The sequence below is a fragment of the Hemiscyllium ocellatum genome, chromosome 3, assembly GCF_020745735.1.
Source record: "Hemiscyllium ocellatum isolate sHemOce1 chromosome 3, sHemOce1.pat.X.cur, whole genome shotgun sequence".
Taxonomy (NCBI): domain Eukaryota; kingdom Metazoa; phylum Chordata; class Chondrichthyes; order Orectolobiformes; family Hemiscylliidae; genus Hemiscyllium; species Hemiscyllium ocellatum.
The window spans coordinates 90,765,915-90,790,707 of NC_083403.1; the positions used below are offsets into that span (position 1 = coordinate 90,765,915).

General features: G+C 42.4%; 1 protein-coding gene across 1 annotated transcript in view; it reads right to left on the reverse strand.

Moving 5' to 3' along the window:
- Positions 1-24,793, reverse strand: part of LOC132833499 (regulating synaptic membrane exocytosis protein 1-like) — a 786,224-nt gene that overhangs the window by 154,834 nt on the left and 606,597 nt on the right. Inside the window, exons 22-23 of the mRNA XM_060851848.1 lie at positions 23,302-23,405; positions 16,545-16,657 (exon numbers count right to left, since the gene is read on the reverse strand). Of these exons, the coding sequence (XP_060707831.1) occupies positions 16,545-16,657; positions 23,302-23,405 (217 nt within the window). The remainder of the gene's footprint in view (positions 1-16,544; positions 16,658-23,301; positions 23,406-24,793) is intronic.

Here is a 24,793-nt window from a genome sequence, read left to right on the forward strand (position 1 = left end):
GAGTCAGTAGTTAGAGAGGCAACTGCAATGATGGCATTTATTTTGAGAGGACTCCTGGGGCTCGAAAAGGCACTGGTCAGGCTACATTTGGAGGATTGTGCACAGTTTTGTGCCCCAAAGCTCAGGAAGATATACTGGCCCTGGAGTGTGTTCGAAGACATTCACGAGAACCATCACAGAAAGGAGAAGCTTCATTCATGAGGAATGTTTGAGGACTCTGGGTCTATACTTGATGAGGTTTAGAGGGATGAGGGGGCATCTAATTGAAACATACAGAATACTGAATGGCCTGAACTGAGTAGATGTTGGAAAGATATTTCCAATAGTAGAGAGACTAAGATCCGAGGGCACAGCCTTACAGTAAAGGGAATACATTTTAGAAGGGAGGTAAGGAGAAACTTCTTCAATCAGAGAGTGGTGAATCTATGGAATTCATTGCCACAGAAGGCTGTGGAGGCCAGTTCATTGAGTATAATTAAGACTGAGATAGATAGGTTCCTGAGTATCAAGGGGATCACGGGATACGGGAAGAAAGTGGGAGAATGGAGTTGAGAAACTTATCAGCTATGATTGAATGGTAGACCAGACTCAATGGCTGAATGGCCTAACTTCTGATCCGATGTCTATGGCCTTAAATTTAAACTTTTAGCAAGAGAATTTTCTCAATACATCATACTCCCAAACCCTCTGTTTAAGCTGAATTGCTGATGCCACAAAGATGATTAACTGTATCCCAAATGATAATCCCAGCATTTCCATGAAAACTGTTTCAGCAATATTGCTCACATATAGATAGACATCTATCCCACTTTTTAAAAAAAACCTTTGTGAAAGAAGATGAGAAGTGAAGCTTTAGATATGAAATGGGAAGATGGTGCTGATTAGCTGGGCCATCATTACCATGGAGATGCAGCAGAAACAGTTAACTGTCAATCTTAATTTTCAGACCAGATAGGTAGACTCTGATCGGTTTGGGTGTCGCCATGAGGATGGAGCAGAATTAGGGTGTCTCCATGATGCCTTTTTAATTAAAATGTCTCTACAAATTCATGTTGCCTACATAAACCAAGATCCTGTGTAATTACACATGCATAAAGTAGCTCATGCATAAATGCATCCCACTGTAATCCCAGCTGATTTTCAGTTTAACTTGTAACATAGTTCAAATTATTTAATAAATGATATCCAAAGCAGAATTACTTCTAATGAGGCTTACAAGCATGGGCTGGTTAAGCACAGGCAGCATGCTGCCAGCAGAGATTGGTCAAATGGACATGCTAGTTGTCCACTAGTTGTCAGGATGTTGGGCCTACATATCTGGTAGCTCACCAGTACCAAAAACCCATTTCATGTTAATCACTTGTGAATCACTTGTTAGACTTGTGTAAAAGTGGTAACCTGTCTCGTCATGAATATGACAATTTGTTGTTATGGCTCACTACACCCACCATGAATGGGTTACCCTAGACGTCCAAAAAATTATGTCCCCTTTATGTTCTATGACATCCAGGACTGACTTTGCACAGCGTGAATTGGCCAAATTGCTGTGCGAATCTGTTCTAATCATGTCTACATCAGTTTTCCATCTGCAGTGAAGGATTCCTTCATGTTCATTAAAAGCTACATATTCAGAGCCAGCTTATTTATAGTGTACCATTCAAAGAAGTCATTGAAATCTAAATGTATCACCTGTGTCTGATTAGGTGTTCATCAAACTCATGAACACAGCAACTTGTGCAGTTGACTTCACTTTCAATAACACTGCGTTTGTGCAAACAGATGGTGTTACCATGGGATATTTTCTAGGTCAAACTCTTGCTAATGCCTTTGATGAGAACCATACATAAGACATCTTCAATGGCATGATCACCAGTCTCTGTCCTCTTGCATTTTTCCAACAAATAGATGAAATATTTGTGATATTTGAATCTTTATTAAAGAATGTCTTTATATAGCTCTATGATCCCCATTCTGGGTTCAAATTTACCACTCAAATGGAATACCTTTCCATGACATATTCACTGAGAAATAGTCCAAATTACTTCTCAACTCCTAGTTACTGAAAGCCCCTACATTTACTGGTCAGCACACATGCTAGAAATCCTAAGTCCCACAAGATCAATCTTAGCAACTTCATGAATATAATCCTCACCATAGGCTTCATGATGAGATAGGCCCTATCAAAACTATTCCTTGTTTTAACAGATACCCTGAACAAATCATCCCTTGCTGTCCATCATATAAATGCATGATGGACAGCAAAGTGGTCTATATCTACCACTTTGGCTCTGAGCGATGTCTTGTCTACTTCATCATCTGGAATGGGGATGGTGTCCCAAACACTAAGCAACAGGTTAAACTAGCCATTTCATTATATCATTATCCAATAAATCAATGAGTGGTTTTCTCTACTTAGAGGATGTTGCTCACCCACTGTTGGGTACTACCAAGGGTGGTGGATAAGATAATAGTTAAGCATTAATCTTCTGAGGATTTCAATTGGTGGTGAGCAGGAAGGGTGTCCACAGACCTCCCACAATGAAATTCATCTGGTGAAGGTGGGAAGGTATCAGGGACTTCACCCACTACGCTCCAGTCTGATGGATACTCAGTGTCCCACAGCCTCTGTGCCCTGATACATCTGCATCCTTGGCCATACTTAATAATGGTGAAGGGTTGTCTCAGTCTGTCACATCACAGCTTCCTCTTTCAGTAAGAAATTATCCAAAACAAATAGACGAATGGAAACAAAACTAGGAAATCATGAAACAATCCTTGTTCTATCAAACACATAACATTCAGTGCATGAACTGGTGTTATGTAAAAAAGAGTTCGTAGGTTTCAGAGACTAAATGACCAACTCATTTTATTCAGTGCTGACTAATTCTGTGATACTACAAAACTGAAACATTGTTGAAAGGAAACACAGGATGGAAACATTTTGCTTTGCACTTGTCAGGTGAAGGATGCAAGTCCATTTCTGTCTGATAGCGGTAACACGAAAAGCTTTGACCTTGTGCCTCCTTTTCATAATGTTGAACTCCTTCAGTACTGTATTCTCAGTCAGAATGTCATTGCACTATTGCAGAAAAAGGAGTCTTTTGACCTATTCGGCCCAAGTCTGTTCTCTGTCAAACTCTCCAATCAGTTTAAAACCATTTGATCTTCATAGCCTGCATGCTATTTCCTTCAAGGTCTCATCCAATTTTTGTTTTAAACATCATGCGTCATTTCTACCTGCCCTACTCTTGGAAGCAAAAAGTCCAGGACACTACCTACTACCATCTAAAAATGTTCACTGCAGTTCTCTCATTAAATCTGTGTCACTTAATCCTTGAATCATGAGTTAACATGAACAATTTTTCCTTATCTGTCTTATTGAAATTCTGTCCTCATTTATTTTTAGCAAATCTTCCCTTAATTTGTGCCCAAAACAATCCCAGCTTCTCAAATTTGGCCTCGAGTTAAAATTCTTCATCCCTGGACATTCTGGTTGGAACAAAGGAACAGGAGTAGGCTATGCTCCCCATCGAGCACATACCACCATTCAGTACTATCATAGTTGGTTGAATACTGGCCTTTTATTCACCCCATCACCATAACCATTGACAGTTTTTCTGATTATCAATCTCTACCTTAAAGATATTCAAAGGCTGAGATCTTTATTGGAGATCCAATATTCCAAGCATCCACAAACCTCTGAGTAAAAAATATTTTCCTCATCTCTAACCTAAATGGTATCCTACCTAATTTTTAAATTGTGTTTCCTGATTTCCCCAAACAGGGTAAAATATTATCTGCATCTACATTATCTACTCCTTTAAGTATTTTCAGGATCTAAGTTTCAATGAGATCACTTCATTCTTCAAAGGATACATGTTCAGTTTGTCCAATTTCTCTTCACAGAACAATCCCACTATCCCAGGAAGAAATCTGGTGAATCCTTGTTAGCTAGATGGATAGAGAACTGGTTGGGTAACAGGAGACGGAGAGTAGTAGTGGAAGGTAGCTTCTCAAAATGGAGACCTGTGACCAGTGGTGTTCCACAGGGATCCGTGCTGGGACCACTGTTGCTTGTGATATACATAAATGATTTGGAGGAAGGTGTAGGTTGCCTCATTAGCATGTTTGCAGGTGACACTAAGATTGGTGGAGCAGGAGATAATGAAGGGGACTGTCAGAGCGTACAGCAGAATATAGGTAGATTGGAGAGTGGGCAGAGAAATGGCAAATGGAGTTCCTAGAGAACATAGAAAAATACAGCGCAGTACAGGCCCTTTGGCCCTCGATGTTGCGCCGATCCAAGCCCATCTAACCTACACTAGCCCACTATCCTCCATATGCCTATCCAATGCCCGTTTAAATGCCCATAAAGAGGGAGAGTCCACCACTGTTACTGGTAGGGCATTCCATGAACTCACGACTCACTGAGTAAAGAATCTACCCCTAACATCAGTCCCATACATACCACCCCTTAATTTAAAGCTATGCCCCCTCGTAATATCTGACTCCATACGTGGAAAAAGGTTCTCATGGTCAACCCTATCTAAACCCCTAATCATCTTGTACACCTCTATCAAGTCACCCCTAAACCTTCTTTTCTCCAATGAAAACAGCCCCAAGTGCCTCAGCCTTTCCTCATATGATCTTCCTACCATAACAGGCAACATCCTGGTAAACCTTCTTTGCACCCATTCCAGTGTCTCCACATCCTTCCTATAGTATGGCAACGAAAACTGCACACAATACTCCAGATACGGCCGCACCAGAGTCTTATACAACTGCAAGATGACCTCAGGACTCCGGAACTCAATTCCTCTACCAATAAAAGCCAGTACACCATATGCCTTCTTCACAGCACTATTTACCTGGGTGGCAACTTTCAGAGATCTGTGTACATGGACACCAAGATCCCTCTGCTCATCCACACTACCAAGTATCCGACCATTAGCCCAGTACTCCATCTTCTTGCTACTCTTACGAAAGTGAATCACTTCACACTTAGCTACATTGAACTCCATTTGCCATCTTTCTGCCCAGCTCTGGAGCTAATCTATATCCCGCTGTAACCTGCCACATCCTTCCTCACTGTCAACAACTCCACCGACTTTCGTATCATCCGCAAACTTGCTCACCCAACCTTCTAGCCCCTCCTCCAGGTCATTTATAAAAATGACAAACAGCAATGGTCCCAAAACAGATCCTTGCGGAACACCACTGGTAACTGCACTCCAAGATGAACCTTTACCATCAACTACTACCCTCTGTCTTCTTCCAGCCAGCCAATTCCTCATCCAAACCTCCAACTCACCCTCAATGCCATACCTCCGAATTTTTTGCAGTAGCCTACCATGGGGAACCTTATCAAACGCCTTACTAAAATCCATATACACCACATCTACCGCTTTACCCTCATCCACCTCCTTAGTCACCTTCTCAAAGAATTCAATAAGGTTTGTGAGGCACGACCTGTCCTTCACAAAACCATGCTGACTATCCTTGATCACATTATTCCTATCCAGATGTTCATAAATCCTATCCCTTACAATTCTCTCTAAGATTTTGCCCACAACAGAGGTAAGACTCACCGGCCTATAGTTACTAGGGTTATCCCTACTCCCCTTGTTGAACAGGGGAACCACATTTGCTATCCTCCAGTCTTCTGGCACTATTCCTGTAGACGAGGACATAAAAATCAAGGCCAATGGCTCTGCAATCTCCTCCCTTGCTTCCCAGAGAATCCTAGGATAAATGCCATCAGTCCCAGGGGACTTATCTATTTTCACCCTTTCCAGAATTTCCAACACCTCTTCCCTACCTACCTCAAAGCCATCCATTCTAATTAATTGTGACTCAATATTCACATCGGCAACAATGTCCTGTTCCTGAGTGAATACTGAAGAAAAGTATTCATTCAATGTCTCCCACTGAATCAATCCAGACAATCCACTGAGTTCAATCCAGACAAAGGCGAGGTGATGCAATTCCGGAACAAGCTATACAGTAAATGGAAAAGTCCTGGGAAAAATTAATTTGTAGAGAGATCTGGATGTTCAGGTCCATTGTTCATGAAGGTGACAATGCAGGTCAGTAAAGTGGTCAAGGCAGCATACGACATGCTTTCCTTCATCAGATGGGGTACTGAGTACAATACTTGGTAGGTCATGTTACTGTTGTATCCGACTTTGGTTTGGCCACATTTGGCATACTGCATACAGTTCTGATTGCCACATTACCAAAAGGATGTGGATGCTTTCGAGAAGGTTCACCACGATGTTACCTGGTATGGAGGGTGTTACTTTTGAGACCAGGTTGAGTAGATTAGGATTATTTTTATTGAAAAGAAGGCAGTGAGGGAGGACCTGATTGAGGGGTACAAAATCATTAGCAGTATAGACAGGATAGATAGCAAGAAACTATTTCCCCCCAGAGTACAGGACTCAATTACTAGTGGTCACGACTACTCAGTGAGAGGAGAAAAGTCTAGGGGAAATATATACATGGGGAGTTCTTTACGCAGAATGTAATGCATTGCCAGCAGAGGTGGTAGGGGTGGGAATGATAGCATCATTTAAGATGCATCTAGACGGATATATGAATGGGCAGGGAGCAAAGGCATACAGATCCTTGAAAAATAGATGGCAGATTTAGACAGAAGACTTCGCGACGGCTGGTGGGTAAGTTTGGTCGTTTATTTAATAGTTAAAAATTTAAAGTTTTCTTTCAAAAAAAGCGGTAGCAGACCCGGAAGGCGTGCTAGGTTACTTGGGTAAGGTTTTTTTTTCTCCCCTTATTTAAACGCGCAGGCGAGTCACCCAAGGCACTACACGAGTAGTGCCTCCCACCCTTCCACCTCCTCTAACCTAATAATAAGACCAATTGTGACTAGCGGGTAAGTGCTACATTTTCCTTGTTTGTTTCTTTAGATTTAGTTGGTTTTGTTGTTTTTTTTTAAGTAAAGCTTACTTTTAGAGGGATGGCAGTGCAGAGAGGGCAATGTTCCTCTTGCAACATGTATGAGGTGAGGGAAGCCATTAGCGTCCCTGCTGAGTACACTTGCAAGAAGTGCACCCATCTCCAGCTCCTCCAAACCCGTGTTAGGGAACTGGAGCTGGAGTTGGATGAACTGCGGATCATTCGGGAGGCAGAGGAGGTCATAGATCGGAGCTTTAGGCAAGTAGTTACTCCGAAAGTTCAAGATAGATGGGTGACAGTGAGGGGGAGTGGGAGGAGGAAGCCAGTGCAGGGACCCCCTGCGGTCATTCCCCTCAAGAACAAGTATACCGTTTTGGATACTTGTGGGGGGGATGACTTACCAGGGGCAAGCAACGAGGTTCAGGCCTCTGGCACGGAGCCTGGCCCCGTTGCTCAGAAGGGTAGGGTGGAGAAAGGTAGAGCAATAGTTCTTGGGGACTCGATAGTGAGGGGTACAGACAGACGGTTTTGTGGGGGCGACAGGGACTCACGTTTGGTATGTTGCCTCCCAGGTGCAAGGGTACGTGATGTCGCTGATCGTGTTTTCTGGGTCCTTAAGGGGGAGGGGGAGCAGCCCCAGATCGTGGTCCATGTTGGCTCCAACGATATAGGTAGGAAGAAGGGTGAGGATGTCAGACAGGCTTTCAGGGAGCTAGGTTGGAAGCTCAGAGTTAGAACAAACAGAGTTGTAGTCTCTGGTTTGTTACCCGTGCCACGTGATAGAGAGTCGAGGAATAGGGAGAGAGAGCAGTTAAATGCGTGGCTACAGGGATGGTGCAGGAGGGAGGGATTCCGGTTTCTGGACAACTGGGGTCCTTTCTGGGGAAGGTGGGACCTCTATAAAAAGGATGGTCTACACCTGAACCTGAGGGGCACCAGTATCCTTGGGGGGAGGTTTGCTAGTGCTCTTTGGGAGGGTTTAAACTAACTCCGTGGGGGCATGGGAACCAGGACTGTAGCTTTAGGGTACAGGACCTTGAGTGTAGGGAGGTTAGGAATAATGCAGTGATCTCTAAGGAGGGTGCCTGTAACCAGAAGGGTGGATTGAAGTGTGTATACTTCAATGCCAGAAGTATAAGGAATAAGGTAGGTGAACTTGCAGCGTGGGTTGGTACCTGGGACTTCGATGTTGTGGCCATTACAGAGACGTGGGTAGAACAGGGACAAGAATGGCTGTTGCACGTTCCAGGGTTCAAATGTTTTAGTAGGATCAGACATGGGGGTAAAAAAGGGGGAGGCGTGGCATTACTTGTCAAAGATAGTATCACAGCAGTGGAATGGACGATGGAAGAGGACTTGCCATCTGAGGTAGTTTGGGCTGAGGTTAGAAATAGGAAAGGTGAGGTCACCCTGTTAGGTGTTTTCTACAGGCCTCCTAATAGTCCTAGAGAAGTAGAGGATAATATTGCGAGGATGATTCAGGAAAAGAGTGAAGGTAGCAGGGTGGTTGTTATGGGGGACTTTAACTTCCCAGATATTGACTGGGAGAGCTATAGCTCGAGTTCATTAGATGGGTCGGTGTTTGTACAATGTGTGCAGGAGGGTTTCCTGACACAATATGTCGACAGGCCAACAAGAGGGGAGGCTATATTGGATTTGGTTCTAGGTAATGAACCAGGCCAGGTGTTAGACTTGGAGGTAGGTGAGCACTTCGGGGACAGTGACCACAACTCGGTGACTTTTACTTTAGTAATGGAGAGGGATAATCGTGCGCCGCAGGGCAAGAGTTATAGCTGGGGGCAGGGAAATTATGATGCAGTGAGGCATGACTTAGGATGTGTGGATTGGAAAAACAGGCTTCAAGAGAAGAACACTAATGAGATGTGGGGATTGTTCAAGGATCAGCTACTGCGTGTCCTCGATAGGTATGTACCAGTCAGGCATGGTGTAAAGGGCCTTGTGAGGCAGCCGTGGTTTAGTAAGGAATTGGAGTCCCTTGTGAAAGGGAAGAAGGCGGCATATGTAAAGATGAGGCGTGAAGGTTCAGTAGGGGCGATTGAGAGTTATAAGGTAGCCAGGAAGGAACTAAAGAGGGAGCTAAGAGAAGCGAGAAGGGGACATGAAAAGTCTTTAGCTGGTAGGATTAGGGAAAACCCAAAGGCTTTCTATAGGTATGTCAAGAATAAAAGGATGACTAGGGTAGGTATCGGTCCAGTCAAGGATAGTAGTGGGAAGTTGTGTGTGGAGGCGGAGGAGATTGGAGAGACATTAAATCAGTACTTTTCATCAGTATTCACTCAGGAACAGGACACTGTTGCTGATGTGAATATGGAATCACAAATAATTAGAATGGATGCCCTGGAAATATGCAGGGAAGAGGTTTTGGGAATATTGGAAAGGATGAATATAGATAAGTCTCCTGGGCCTGATGGCATTTACCCCAGGATCCTATGGGAAGCTAGGGAGGAGATAGCAGAGCCATTGGCCTGGATTTTTATGTCGTCATTGTCAACGGGAATAGTACCAGAGGACTGGAGGATAGCGAATGTGGTCCCATTGTTCAAGAAAGGGAGTAGGGATAGCCCTAGTAACTATAGGCCAGTGAGTCTGACTTCAGTGGTGGGCAAAGTCTTAGAGAGAATGGTAAGGGATAAGATTTATGAACATCTGGGTAGGAATAACGTGATCAGGGATAGCCAGCATGGTTTTGTGAAGGGCAGGTCGTGCCTCACAAACCTTATTGAGTTCTTTGAGAAGGTGACTAAGGAAGTGGACGAGGGTAAAGCAGTAGATGTTGTGTATATGGATTTTAGTAAGGCGTTCGATAAGGTTCCCCATGGTAGGCTAATGCTAAAACTACGGAGGTATGGCATTGAGGATACATTAGAGGTTTGGATTAGGAATTGGCTGGCTGGAAGGAGACAGAGGGTAGTAGTTGATGGATTATGTTCATCTTGGAGCGCAGTTACTAGCGGTGTACCACAAGGATCTGTTTTGGGACCATTGCTTTTTGTTATCTTTATAAATGATCTAGAGGAAGGACTTGAAAGCTGGGTAAGCAAGTTTGCGGATGACACAAAAGTCGGTGGAGTTGTGGATAGTGAGGAAGGAAGTGGTAGGTTACAGCGGGATATAGATAAGTTGCAGAGCTGGGCGGAAATGTGGCAAATGGAATTCAATGTAGCTAAGTGCGAAGTCTTTCACTTTGGTAGGAATAACAAGATGATGGATTACTGGGCTAATGGTAGGCTACTTGGTAGTGTGGATGAGCAGAGGGATCTTGGTGTCCATGTACACAGATCTCTGAAAGTTGCCACCCAGGTAAATAGTGCTGTGAGGAAGGCATATGGTGTACTGGGCTTTATTGGCAGAGGAATTGAGTTCCGGAGTCCTGAGGTCATGTTGCAGTTGTATAAGACTCTGGTGAGGCCTCATCTGGAGTATTGTGTGCAGTTTTGGTCGCCATACTATAGGAAGGATGTGGAAGCTTTAGAACGAGTGCAGAGGAGGTTTACCAGGATGTTGCCTGGAATGGTAGGAAAATCTTATGAGGAAAGGCTGAGGCACTTGGGGCTGTTCTCATTGGAGAAGGGAAGGTTTAGGGGAGATCTGATAGAAGTGTATAAGATGATTAGGGGTTTAGATAGGGTAGATACTAAGAACCTTTTACCGCTAATGGAGTCAGGTGTTACTAGGGGACATAGCTTTAAATTAAGGGGTGGTAGGTATAGGACAGATGTTAGGGGTAGATTCTTCACACAGCGGGTTGTGAGTTCATGGAATGCCCTGCCCGTATCAGTGGTGAACTCTCCTTCTTTATGGTCATTTAAGCAGGCATTGGATAGGCATTTGGAAGTTATTGGGCTAGTATAGGTTAGGTAGGATTCGGTCGGCGCAACATCGAGGGCCGAAGGGCCTGTACTGCGCTGTATCCTTCTATGTTCTATGTTCTATATCTGGCTGTTCACTAACTACTCCATCATCTGATCCATAGCTCAGGTTCCCAGCCCCCTGCCAACCTAGTTTAAACCCTTCCAAACAGGTCTAGCAAACTTCTTGTACAGGTCCCCCCTTCCCCAGAAGGTATCCTAATGATCCACATATCTGAAGCCATTCCTTCTACGCTAGCCCTGTAGCCTTGTGTTCACCTGAACTCACTCTCTATCCTTAGCCTCACTAGCCTATGCCACTGGTAGCAATCCTGAAAATTGCTACTCTGTGTGGAGATTGCTGGGAGATTACTACACTGGGTAGGGGAATGCATCTGGGTGGGTCACTCTTTGAAGGGTCAGAGTGGACTTGTTGGGCCAAATGGTCTGTTTCCCCACACTATGATGATCTTCCTCTTAACTCATATTGCCACTTAGCTTTGTATCATCTCAAATTTGCACTCTACATTTGATCCCTACCCCCAAAAAACTGATAATGAACTGCTAGGGCCCCAAGTTTTGATCTTTGCATGATGCCACTGGTTACAACAAAACAAGAACTATGCAGTGGTTCAGCTTAATCTTCTTGCTTTTTTATTAGATACCGCTCTTTATGAAACCTGAGATTCCATAAGCTTCAGCTAACTTCCTGATGAAGAGCTTATGCTCAGAACGTCAAATCTCCTGCATCTCAGATGCTTCCTAGACCGACTGTGATTTTCCAGCACCACACTCTTCAACTGTACTCTCAGCATGCCCTGCCCCCTCAAAGATTGATGCACAATGTCAGATTGAATTCTGGATTGAGTTCTAGTGCAAGCCTTGCATTCACAGAGCGCCATGAGTCAGGACTGAAGTATTGACCTGCTTTGCCATTCAGTTTTAATTCCCTCAATTCACAGCAAACATTCATCAATAGTATGGACCTGGCATGATAATTATGCACTCAAGTATAATATTAATTTCTTACTTCCTTATCAATGATTCTGCTAAGAAAAAATATGCTTGAATGCTGGGCTGTCTTGGTTAGAACCATGGCCACCGCCACAGACATGGAAAGCTTTGGTTCAAATGTAGGGGAAAATAGCAAATTAAGTACTGGCAATGATGCCATTGACTCTGCAGAGCATACTGTGTGGTAACCAGTCTTGGAAGACATGATGTCATTGCTATAAACACTTAGTTCATTTTTTTGTTCCTTCGTCTAATGTGTAAATGAAGAAAATCAAAAAGTAGCAGAGTTCAGCAAAACTGATCCAACAATTTCTCAACAACTCCCCCTGAAGCATTAAATGACACATGAGGTCATCAAGCTCATTACGCATCAAATGGGTTACAATTCTTCACTTTCGCTGATATAGTCCTGACACACTCTCTCAAGAGCTGTACCATCTTACAATGTATCAGCAATTGCTCTTGACCTGTTTGATCACCTTCCTTTCCTGCCACATGCTCCCTGGACTCAGTACCCACTCACAAGCATAATTCCAGTTCTTCACGGACAGCTAGCTTCAAAAAGCTAAATCTGTCCTTTTATTTTCTGCGCTAGGAATTTGCTCTGTTGCAACTTGCAAATACTCATGTGCCTTTCAATGTCCATTCGTAGCTCCCTCAGTGTTCTCAGAATCATCAATGCCATTAACTTTTTCTGAGCCCCCATGGCTCCTAGAACTTTCCTTTAAACTCACCCAGAAAGGTATAGAGTTCAGTTATCTTTAACAGCAGTTACCAACAGTATTGCACGTGGAGTCTGTATGTGTTCTATGCTGCCTCCTTTTACAACCAACTGAAACCTTTAAACTTCATCTCAGCGACCCCAATCTGTCCTAACTGACGGATTCAAAGCTGTGCATAAGCCCCTTTTCTATTGCTGGACAGAACTGAATAATGCCACGAAACAACTCTGGGTAGCCCCTCTACCATAAATATTTCTGGCTTTCTCAAAAACGAATATAAACAAAAGACTAATTGATATAGAGTATACTTATACAGAATTAATTGATGTAAATGGAGGATGATTAGATATTCTGAACAATTTTGAAAGGGTTAAGAAGGATATTCTCTTTCCACTAGTGGGTATGTCAGTAACCAGGGGTCAAAATTTCAAAACTGTCAGCAGAAGTATGAACTGAAGGGAAACTCCTTTATTCAGACAGTTGTTCGGACTTGGAATGCACTGCCTGTGAGCGTGGTGGAAGTCGATTCCACAGAAGTCCTTTGACACCAAGTCCTTCAAGATCCTGTTCTCAGTCATGGTGACTGTGCCGAATTATCCCAGTCATCCTCAGTCACTTCTTAATCCCAGCAGAGAAATGGTATGGTTATTTGCTGGGTTGGATTTGTTCTGCTTTTTGTGCACAGAACATGATTGGGCAAGTTTCCACTTAGTTGAGTAGATGCCAGTGTTGTAGCAGGAGTTCAACAATTTCTGGAAGATGATTACTATTGCTAGAACGTTGTCATATCTTTTGCATTATCCAGTGTCTTGAATGGTGTCTTGACATCATGTGGAGTGAATCAAATTTGATTAAGACAGGCATCTGTGATGCTGGGGATATCTGGAGGAGGTCTAATACAGCGATAAGCTTCCCATTAGACACTGCACCATGCTACCGCTTTGAACATATCACAATTTCTGTTAAAGACAGCTAAAGGCACTCCATTAAACACAGTCTGAAGCTCTCCATTAACATAGCCAGACGCCATCTGTTAAACACAATAGCATGTTCTCCATTTAACATAGCAACACACTCTCCATTAAACAAAGCAATGTGCTCTCTATTAAACAGAGCTACAGCTCCCTGTTAAGCAGCACAATGTCCTGTCTGTTAAATGCAACATACAATATTTAAAACAATAATTCCTGCTTAATGCATCAATCTTCCTGTTACTCACCATGGTATCTTATTTCAGTTAAATCATTTGCAGTAACAAACAGCATTTCTAACATGACTCGGTGACCCAGACAACTATTTTCTTTTAGCTCAGTAAGTATCACACCCAATGTGGACCAATGGTTATTATGGTATAGTCTCAGCTACATCCCTCTTCATTGAGATGACTATCTGTTGTTCACCCATGACTCCTGTTCGCTCATTCCTTAATCTAGTTTTATATTTGATAAGAAATTGGTAGCTTTTCCATAAAAGAATTATTAATAAAATTCACCTTGTGTAATTGCTAAACAAATTTCAGTTATGCTAACTGCAAGATTTTAGTAGGATGAACAACTGCCTGTCTAATTGCGGTGGAAAGAGCTAGAGGTACAGATACAGAAATCAAAAAACACTGCGACAGCTTCAGAACAAAAGTTACAAGTATTTGGGAAATATTTTAAGTTTCTAAAGAATCAGCTAGCTAGAAATAGAGTTGTTAGAAGTGTAGCGTTTAACTCTTAACCTTTGTTGTCTTCAAATAAAATTGTGACTTGGTTCATTGACTGCAGACTCTTGCTGTGTAGTCCTCTCCTGATACATGTTAAGGTGCCTGGGTAAATTAATATTGTCTACACTGGTTGAGGACTTGACTACACTGCAGGGACTTAGATTCAGCCTGATCCAGACAGCACAGGTATATGCTGCTGGGATTGAGTGAATCTCAAGCAGTAGGAGCACACTTAAGAGGGAAATCAGAAGGGTAAAAGGGGACATGAGATCTCTTTAGCAATAGCGTTAAAGAGAATCAAAAGCATTTCTACAAATACATTAAAGGAGAAAGAGTAGCTGGGGAAAGAATAGAGTCCCATAAAGATCAACAAAGACATCTGTGTGTGAAACCATAGGAAATGGTCGAGACAGTATCACCTGATGAAGGAGCGTCACTCCGAAAACTAGAGTGCTCCCAATTAAACCTGTTGGACTATAACCTGGTGTTGTGTGATTTTTAACAGTGAAGAGATAGTGCTAGTCATCTTAAAAAGTATAAAGTGGATAAATCCCTGGGACCTGACCAGGTGTACCCTAAACTTTGTGGGAAGCTGAAGAAGAGATTGCTGGGCCCCTAGCTGAGATATTTTGCATCATTGATAGCCACAGGTGAGATGCTGGAAGATTGGATGTTGGCTAATGTGGTGCGATTATTTAAGAAAGTTGGTAAGGAAAAGCCAGGGATGTGTGGACCAGTGAGTCTAATGTCTGTGGTGGATAAGTTGTTGGAGGAGATTCTGAGGGACAGGCTATACTTACATTTGGAAAGGCAAGAATAGATAAAGGAGAGTCAGCCCTGGCTTTGCAATGGGAAATTGAGTCTCACTAATATGAATTTGTTTTTTGAAAAAGTGACAAAGAAGATTGAAGGAAGAGTTTTGCAAATGTTGTCTATAATGACTTCAGCATGGAGTTCGACAAGATTCTGTACAGTAGACTGTTTAGCAACCTAAGATCATGTAGAATCCAGGGCCGAGAGCGTGGTGTTGGAAAAGCACAGCAAGTTAGTCAGCAACTAAGGAGCAGGAGAATTGACATTTCGGGTATAAGCCCTTCATCAGGAATCTGATTCCTGATGAATGGCTGATGCCCGAAACACTGATTCTCCGACTCCTTGGATGTCACCTGACCTGCTGTGCTTTCCATCACCACACTCTCGACTCTGATCTCCAGCATCTCCAGTCCTCACTTTCTCTTCATGCAGAATCCAGGGAGAGCCTGGATACAAAATTGATTGGAAGATAGGAGACAGAGGGTGGTGGAGGAGGGTTTTTATTTTTGGAATGAAGGCCTGTAACCAGTGGTGTGTCAAAAGGATTTCCACTGGGTGCATTGCTTTGTTTTTGGATCAGATTCCCTAAAGTATGGAAACAGGCCCTTCTGCCCAACAAGTCTATCCCAACCTTCCAAAGAGTAATCCACCCAGACCCATTTCCCTAGCCTATGACTAATGCACCTAAAACTATGGGCAATTTAGCATGGCCGATTCACCTGACCTGCACATTTTTAAGGTAAGGGGGAAAATATTTAAAAGGGATCTGAGGGGCAATGTTCTCACACAGAGGATGGTGCAGAGATAGTGGTAGTAGCAAGTACAACATTTAAAAGATATTTGGGCAGGTTCACAGATTAGAAAGGTTGAGAGAGATATGGGTCAAATCCAGGGAATTGGGGCTAGTTCTGCTTAGGACAGCTGGTTGGCATGGACGAGAGGTCTGTTTCTGTGCTGTATAATGGATAGTGAAAAAGCAGAGAAGTTGTATGGAACTTGTACAGACTTGATCATACCTTATTTGGAAATGTGTTAACAGTCCCGATAAAACAAAAAAGACACCGCGTGACTGGAAGAGAATGCAGAAAACATCGACAGGGTAAATACTAAAAATGAAAGATGATACAAACTCTCAAGGTAGAATAAGATGAGGCTTGTCACTCTCAAAACAGAAGACTATGTAGTGTCTTATTAGACATGTAGCTGAGCTATGAGAATCACTGGTTATTCCATTTTTAATGTCCTTTGTGAAGGTGGTGACGAACTGATCAAGATATTGTTAAATAAAGTGTTCACTGATGGAAATCACAAAAACTAAGATGATCAGTGGAAATCTGGCACAAAAATATCCAATGATGAATCAGGAGAAACATTTTTATTCAGACAGTGGTCAGGATGTGTCTTCTTCAGAGGTGAATATTATCGAAACAGGTAAAGGCAATCAGTGGCTGAAAGACAGAGGATGGAGATTGTTACATAACCTATGGGATATCTCATTCTTACCTTTGTACATTGTTCACGTTCCTGTTCAAAACTGGATACTGATTCTACAGATTGTTTGCTGGGATGCATTTTCCCCTTCACCTGCTTTGTTCGCTCTTCTAATATTTGGCATCCTGAAAGCAATACAGACATGCATGATGATCAAAAGGAAATTTTATGTTGAACAAAATCTTGTATACCTAAAAATCATAATTTCCTTAGTTATTTTACTGTTGGATTATTAAAACTTGAAGTACAGAGGACGCAACTTAGCCATTTGTACTTTGAAACAGCAGACATGCTGAGTTGCACATCTCCACTTTAAATCTGTATGTTGTTTATCCTCAATGACCTCTCCGACTTTCTTAAATTTATTTCTGGAACCAGTTTCCACCACCTTTTCAAGTCAAATATTCCTAGATCTTGACAATTCTCAGAGTCAGAAAAAACATTCTCCTCACCTGCCCCATTGGTGATATACTAATCCTGTTGAATCTATCTATTTCCAAGATTTCCTCACATCGAGAATAACCTCCATTATGTTGTGCGGCACAATCACTGTGCTAAATGGGACAGACTTCAAACAGATCTAGCAATTCAAGACCGGCATCCACGAATCACCGAGGGCCATTAACAGGAGTAGAACTGTACTCCAGAGCAATGTGTAACCTTATGGCTTAGCACATCCTCGACTCAACCATCACTATCACGCCAGGGGATCATCCCTCGTTCAATGGAGAGTGCAAGAGGGCATGCCAGGAGCAGCACCTGGCATAACTGAAGAGAAAAAGTCAATCTGATGAAGCCAGCAAACTGGATTAGTTGCATGCTAAACAGCAGAAAGCAGGAACTGATAGACAGAAGTAAATAATGGATCAGATCTAAGCCCTGCAGTCTTGCAACATTCAGTGCAACATGGTGGTAGACAACTAACAACTCACTGGAGGACGAGGCTCCACAAATATCCCTACCTTCAATGATGGAAGAGCCCAGTTTTTGCAGAAATCTTCAGCATAAGTGCAGAGTGGCTAATCCACCTCTGTCTCCTCCAGTGAGCCCCTGCATTATGGAAAGCAGTCTTCAGCCAATTCAACTCACTCCATGTGATGCCAAGAAATGGTTGGGGGGGACTGGATACTACAAAGGTTATGGGCCCTGACAACATTTCAGAAATATATCTCCAGAACTTGCTGCTCCTCTATCCAAAGACAATTACAACACTGGCATCTACCCACAATAATCAAAAAATGCCCAAGTACGTCGTAGATATTTAAAAAAATGACAAATCCATCCACCCATTGCTGCATCATTCTACTATCGATCACCAGTATCATCAGTAAATTGATGGAAGATATCATCAACAGGGTTATCAAGCAGCACTTGCTCTGCAACAACCTGCTCAGTGATGTCCAGCTTTCATTCCACCAGAGGTATTCAGCTTTTGACTTAAATACAGCTTTGGTTTAAACATTGACTAAAGAGCTGAATTCCAGAGGTGAGGTGAGAGTGACAGCCCTTGACATCAAGAATGCATTTGACTGAATTCATGGAGCTTTAGCAAAACTGGAATCAATGGGTATCAGGTGAAAACTCTCTGGTGGTTCGAGTCATATTTGACACACAGGAAGATGGTTGTGGTTGGTATAGGTTAGTCATCTCAGCTCCAGCACATCTCTGAAAAAGTTCCTCAGGATAATGTCTTTGGCCCAACCATCTTCAGCTGCTTAATCAATGACCTTCCTTCAGTCATAAGGTCAGAATTGGGGATGTTCCTCGATGATTGTATAATATTCAGGTCTTCAGACATTGAAGCAGTCCATGTCCAAATACAACAAATTACAGACAATATCCAGTGTTGGGCTGACAAGTGGCAAGTAACATTTGTGTCATATAAATGCCAGGCCATGACTATCACTAATGAGAGACAACTTAGCTACCGCCCCTTGACAGTATTACCATCACTGAAACTTCACTACCAACATTTTGGGGTTATCATTGTTCAGAAACTCAACTGGACTCACCACATAAACACAGTGGCTACAAGCACAAGTCAGAGGCTAGGAATAATACAGTGGGTAGACAAATCCTGACTCCCCAAAGCCTGCCCACCATCTATAATGCACAAGTCAGGAGTGTAATAGAATACTCCTCACTTGCCTAGATGAGTGCAGCCCTAACAACACTCAAGAAGGTTAACACCATCCAGGACAAAGCAACATTTCATTGGCACTATACCCACAAGCATCTACTCCTTCCACCACTGACATTCAGTAGCAGCAGTGTGTGCTATCTACAAGATGCACTGCAGAAATTCATCAAAGATTCTCAGACAGCACCTTCCAAAGCCATTTGGAAGAACACGAGTAGCCATATATGGAAACATCACCACCTTCAAGCTCCCTTCCAAACCACTCACCATCCTGACTTGGAAATATGTTGCAATTCCTTCACTGTTGCTGGATCAAAATCCTGGAATTCCCTCCCTAGTGTCCCTGTAGGGGATGGTGATGATGCTGGGGTTGTCCTTAGGCCCCTAAATAATCAACAGAAATTAGAAGAACAAATATTGGGAGATTGGCATGACTTGCAGGAGCAATCCAGTTGCCACAAGAGGGGATTTTAATTTTCCTAACATAAACTGGGATTGCCAGAATGTTAAAGGCTGAGATGAGGTAGAATTTGTTAAGTGTACTCAGGAATATTTCGACAAGGAGTATATAAAGGGGCAAAACCTAGCCTACTCTTGGTAAAAAGGGCATGACAGGTGATGGAGGTGACAGTGGGGGAGCACTTTTAGACCAGTGACCACAGTTCTATTAATTTTAAAATAGTTATGGAGAGTGACAATACTGGTCCTTAGGTTTAAGTTCTAAATTGTGGCTATGCAAATTTTGATGGAATTAGGAGTTTGCAGGGGTTGATTGGAATAATTCGTTTGCAGATAAAGGGATCTCTGACAAGTGAGAGGCCTTTAAAAGTAAGATGGCCAGAGTTCAAGATCTATATGTTCCTGTGAGGGTGAAGGGCATGGTTGGCAGGAATAGGGAACCCAGGATGTTATGAAATATTGTGGCTATGACCAGAAAAAAAAGAGTGATGGCTCAGATACAGGCAGTAGGGATCAAGGGAATCAGTGAAGTCTTTTGAAGGAGGAAATCAGGAGGGCGAAAAAAGGGCATGATATAGCCTTGGAATGAGAAGATTAGGGTGAATCCAAAGAGGTTCTTTATTAAGGAAAAAGAATAACTTGAGAGAGGATAGAATCCCTGAAGGACCAATGCGTACATGTATGTGTGGAACCGCAGAAGAAGAGCGAGGTCCTCAATGAATATTTCTCTTCTGTGTTTACCATGGAGAAAGACGTGAAGACTTGGGAACTTGGGGAAATTAGTGGCGATATCTTGGGACAGTTCATGTACAGTAAACAAAAGGTGTTGGACATTTTAGAATGTATGTAAGATGATAAATCCCCTGATCCTGACCAGATATGTCCAAGAATAGTGCAAGAGGCTAGAGAAGAAATTGTGGGGACCCTGGCTGATATATTGGCATAATTGTTAGCCAAGGGTGAAGTCCTGCAATTTTAAGGGAAGCAAGTGCTGTGCCCTTATTCAAGAAGGGCTGTAAACAAAAACCTGGGAACTATAAGTAAACTTAACATCTGTAGTCGGTAAGTTACTTGAGAAGATACTGAGGGAAAAGATACATATGCATTTGGAAAGACAGGGTTTGATTCGGGGTATTTAGCATGGCTTTGTGTGTGGGATATCATGCCTCACAAATTTGTTAGAGTGCTTTAATGAAGTGATCAGGAAGTTGATGAGGGCAGGGCATAGTCTATATGGATTTAAGTAAGACCTTTAATAAGGTTCCACATGGTAGGTTGCTCTGGAAGGTTAGATCACATGGAATCCAGGGGGGGCTGGCAAATTGGATACACAATTGGCTTGATGGTAAGAAGCAGAAGGTAGTATTGGAAGGATACTGTCAGACTGGAGGCCTGTGACTAGGGGTGTACCTCAGAGGTTGTTGCTGTTGGTTATCTATATCAATGATTTGGACGAGAATGTGCAAGCTTAATTTGCAGGTGACACTAAAATAGGCAATGTCGTGGACAGTGAAGAAAGTTATCAAAAATTACAGGGAGACCTTGGTCAGCTGGGAAACTGGGCCGAGAAATGGCAAATGGATTTTAATATGGGTAAGTGTGAGGTCTGTTCAAATCGAGGTAAGAGTTCCATGGCGAATGGTAGGGCCTTTAAGGAGTGTAGTGGAACAGATGGATCTTTGAGTTTAGGTGCATTGGTCTCTGAAAATGGAGTCACAGGTAGACAGGGTAGTGAAGATGACTTTTGGCACACTGGCCTTCATCAATCAGGGCATGGAATTCAAAAGTTGGAATATTATGTTGCAGTTTTGCAGGATGCTGGTGAGACCACACTTGGAGTTTTGTGCTCAGTTTTGGTCACCTTGCTACAGGAAGGAAAGAGTGCAGAATAAATTTACAAGGATGTTGCCTGAGTTATAGTGTGTCTGAGTTATAGTGAGAGGTTGGACAAGTTAGGAAGATTTTCTTTAAAATGTAGGAGACTGAGGGGCATCTTATAAAAGTGTGTATGATCAGGAGAGACATCAATAGGGTAAATGCACTCAGCACAGCAGGTCAGGCAGCATCCTAGAAGCAGGAGTCACGGTTTCAGGCGTAAGCCCTTCATGAGGAATGGAATGAGCTGCCAACAGAAGTAGTTGAGGCATGTACAGTAACAACACTTAAAAGGAATTTGGAAAAATACATGGATAGGAAAGGTTTAGATGGACATAGGCCAAGTGCAGGGAAATAGGGTTAATGTGGATGAACATTTTAGTTGGCACAGACTAGTTTGGGCTGAAGGTAAAAGGGCTTTTGCCCGAAACATCGATTTCGCTGCTCATTGGATGCTGCCTGAATTGCTGTGCTCTTCCAGCACCACTAATCCATAGTTTGGGCTGAAGGGCCTGTCTCCATGGTGTAGGACTCTGTGACTCTACAATGGCATTGTGAATCAACTGACAGCAGGTGGACTGAAGCAATTGAAGAAGGCAGCTTCTCAAGGGCAAATAGGGAAGGGCAATAAATGCTCGCCAACTAGAAATGCCCACATCTCACAAAATGAATAAATTAAAAAGTGTTTCTGTACTAAATTAAAACTGATCTATTCTGCTCAATCATCATCTTGAAAACCTCTTAATCTATTCTGTTCTGAAGAGAACAAAGCAAATTTTTCTGCCTATCCTTCTGCTTCCTCCTTTACACCCACATTCTGCTAAATCTGTACCATTTCCCTTCTAAAGAATTTTTTCTTGACATGTGGGCCTAGGATTGTTCATTTATTCTTTAATGGCAAATTATAAACTTCCAATAGGATTGCTGCTTTTAAAATTAATTTTTCATTTATAACTCCTGGTAACAAAATAAACTTTTCAATACCTTTTCAACCTTGTCCTTCTAACAGTTGTTGTTTAAGGAGAATTCATGAGTTTCTGCAGTGGACTGCTTTGACCTGGATGGTGTCAAGATTCTTGAATGTTGTTAGACTTGCAAGTGCACATCTTGGCAAGTGTGGAGTATTCCATTACATTCCTGACTTGTTTCTTATAGATGGTGAACAATCTTTGAGAAATCTGGATGAGAGTTACTTACCACAGGATTCCTGGCTCCTGATTTGCTCTTACAATCACGATATTTTATATATTTTGTGTGTATATTTTATATACACACACATACACACACATACATATATATATACATATATATAAAATGGCTTCTCCAGATGGGCATTGCAAGGCATTTATGTGGCACAAATGTTATCCCAAGCATGGATGTTGTCCAGGTCTTGCTGCATTTGGTTATGGTCTGCTTCAGATAAGCTGAGAGAACTGTCAGTGAAAAATACTATAGCAGCTGAAGGAACTATCAAATGCCTTGGCCCTTGATAGCCTCTATCCTAGGATTAAAAATGGCAGCAATCGTCATCTGCTTCATCTTCAGATATACAAGGTACACTGGTTATGACTTTCCAAAATTCCTTTGTTTCTAAATGGTCCTAGTGAATTGTAAGGTAGCAATTTTAATGCTACAATTTAAAACAGGTAGAGTTTTCTTGATGCTGTAATTATTATTATTGATAAATGGAAAGCAGTTGATGGAGTAGCTTAGACAAAATACAAAAGAGTAACTTTTCAATGATACAAAAGTTAGATAGAAATGTAAGCTTTGAAGGCCATATAAAGAACACAAAGAAATATCGACAAGTGAATGGGCAACAAGGCGGCAGATAGAGTATAATCTGGAGACGAGTGAGGCCAATCAATTTTTTTGTAGCAAATAGAATAGAAGAATTTTTTTAAAAGGTGTGAAACTTATTGATGTTCAGCATGACTGGTGTCTGTTTATTTGATGAACTCAGGAAGCTTATCGGACAATGGCAGCAAATAGCATGTGCAAGAAGACTGAAGTACAAGAACAAATAAACCTTAATACAATTGCACCACACTTTAGGTGCAAAGGAAAGGTAATAAAGGCAACACAGAGATGTTTCCCTGATTGGGATGAGAGAGTTATGCTATGATTGGTGCTGGGATAAAGAGAGTTATGCTGTGATGAGGGGCTGAGTAAATAGGTGATAACTCCTGGAGTTTCGAAAAAAAGAAACAGAATCCAAATGTTCCATCTGATGGTGCTAAAGATGCTCATTACTCAACCACAAATATACAGCAATGGCATAGACAGTGTTACTACCTTGTTCTAGACCGTAGCTCTTAACTGGGACCTGTGGAAGCTGTCTACTCCTCCGACCAGACAGTGGCATTCCAGTCTGGACTGGACTTCCTTGTTGGTGGGATCTACGAACATAGAACAAGCATTACTAAACACCCCAATCTGTCCACCCATAGCTCTTCCTTTTGGTTTTCTAGATCCCCAAAACAATCCCATCTTCCAAAAGGATACCCCATCTCTCCCACCAATTATTTATCATGATGTACGAAACTTCTTGGTCCCTTTGGTCACCTTCTTCGATAAAATAGTTTTCTTTCAGCTAAGCTTCGGAATATGACACAATTACCTTCTGCCACTGACTGATACCACCTTTACACATATGGCATTTCAGGTGATTTTCAGGAGACATCAAGACAATGCATGTTGTTGTAAGGCATGGTAGGACCTTCTTTCTCTGCACAATCATGACGTTTTGCTGCAAGTAATTCTTAATTGACTGACTTCCCAGACATTTTCAGAAGGACTGCAAATTCTTCAACAATGCTGTCAGCGGTTGGTCCACAGCATCAAACATAACACCCCTCCCCCTTCCTCTCCCCACGCCCCCCCCCTCCACCAGCCTTTTCTCTCCCTGTTTTCACACACAACCCCACTCCTTCCCCACTCCCCCCCATTCCCACAACCATCCCTCCCCAGTCTCACTCAGAAGTGATCTCACAAAGCACTTCCTCATTCAAAAAGCAGTTGGATCCTGGAACTTTTTCCCATGTTGAGGCTGAATTGAAAATCTCCAAACTGCATTTGCTCAGAAATAGATTAACAACTCCAGAACTATAGCAGCTCTGTAGACTTAAGATAACGATCAGCCACGATTTCACTGAATTCTGAAACAAAAGGATGGATGGATGGCCTCCTTCAGTTCCTATGATGTACAGACTGAGTATAGCAATTTCTTCTTCAGGCTGGCAAGGCAGTGATTTCCTTTGCATTACCTTGATGTTTGCTGCCCAGCTTTCCTGTCCCGGACTCCAGTGCGGCTTAGTTCTGGCATACTGTGATAAACAACACAGGAACACAGAATCAGGATCACCATTAGATACTTCTGGTTGGGCCACAAGTGGGAGAGGGTATGAGGAGTAAGGGGTCATTAACTAAAATAAGCCTGAAAGCTGCATTGAGAAATGAAAGATTCCAAAATGATCTAATTGTTCCAGCTACTATAAAAATGTAAATGATTATTTCCACACAATTCTACCTAGTTCACTTCCTGTGTTGCACTCCCTCTGCACATCTCTATTCATTACGTCACCTGGTACAGCCACAAAATGATATCTTTGATACTGGTGGAGTTCAACTGAATGAAAACAAAACACTTCTATTTCTTACCGATTAATAAGGTAGATCCAATCAAAAATCCAAGTGAACCAAGATACTCTTGACAAGAGGATAGGAAACATGACTCAATTCTCCCATGCTCAGATGGGTTTTTATAATGCTAGTTGTCATGATCACC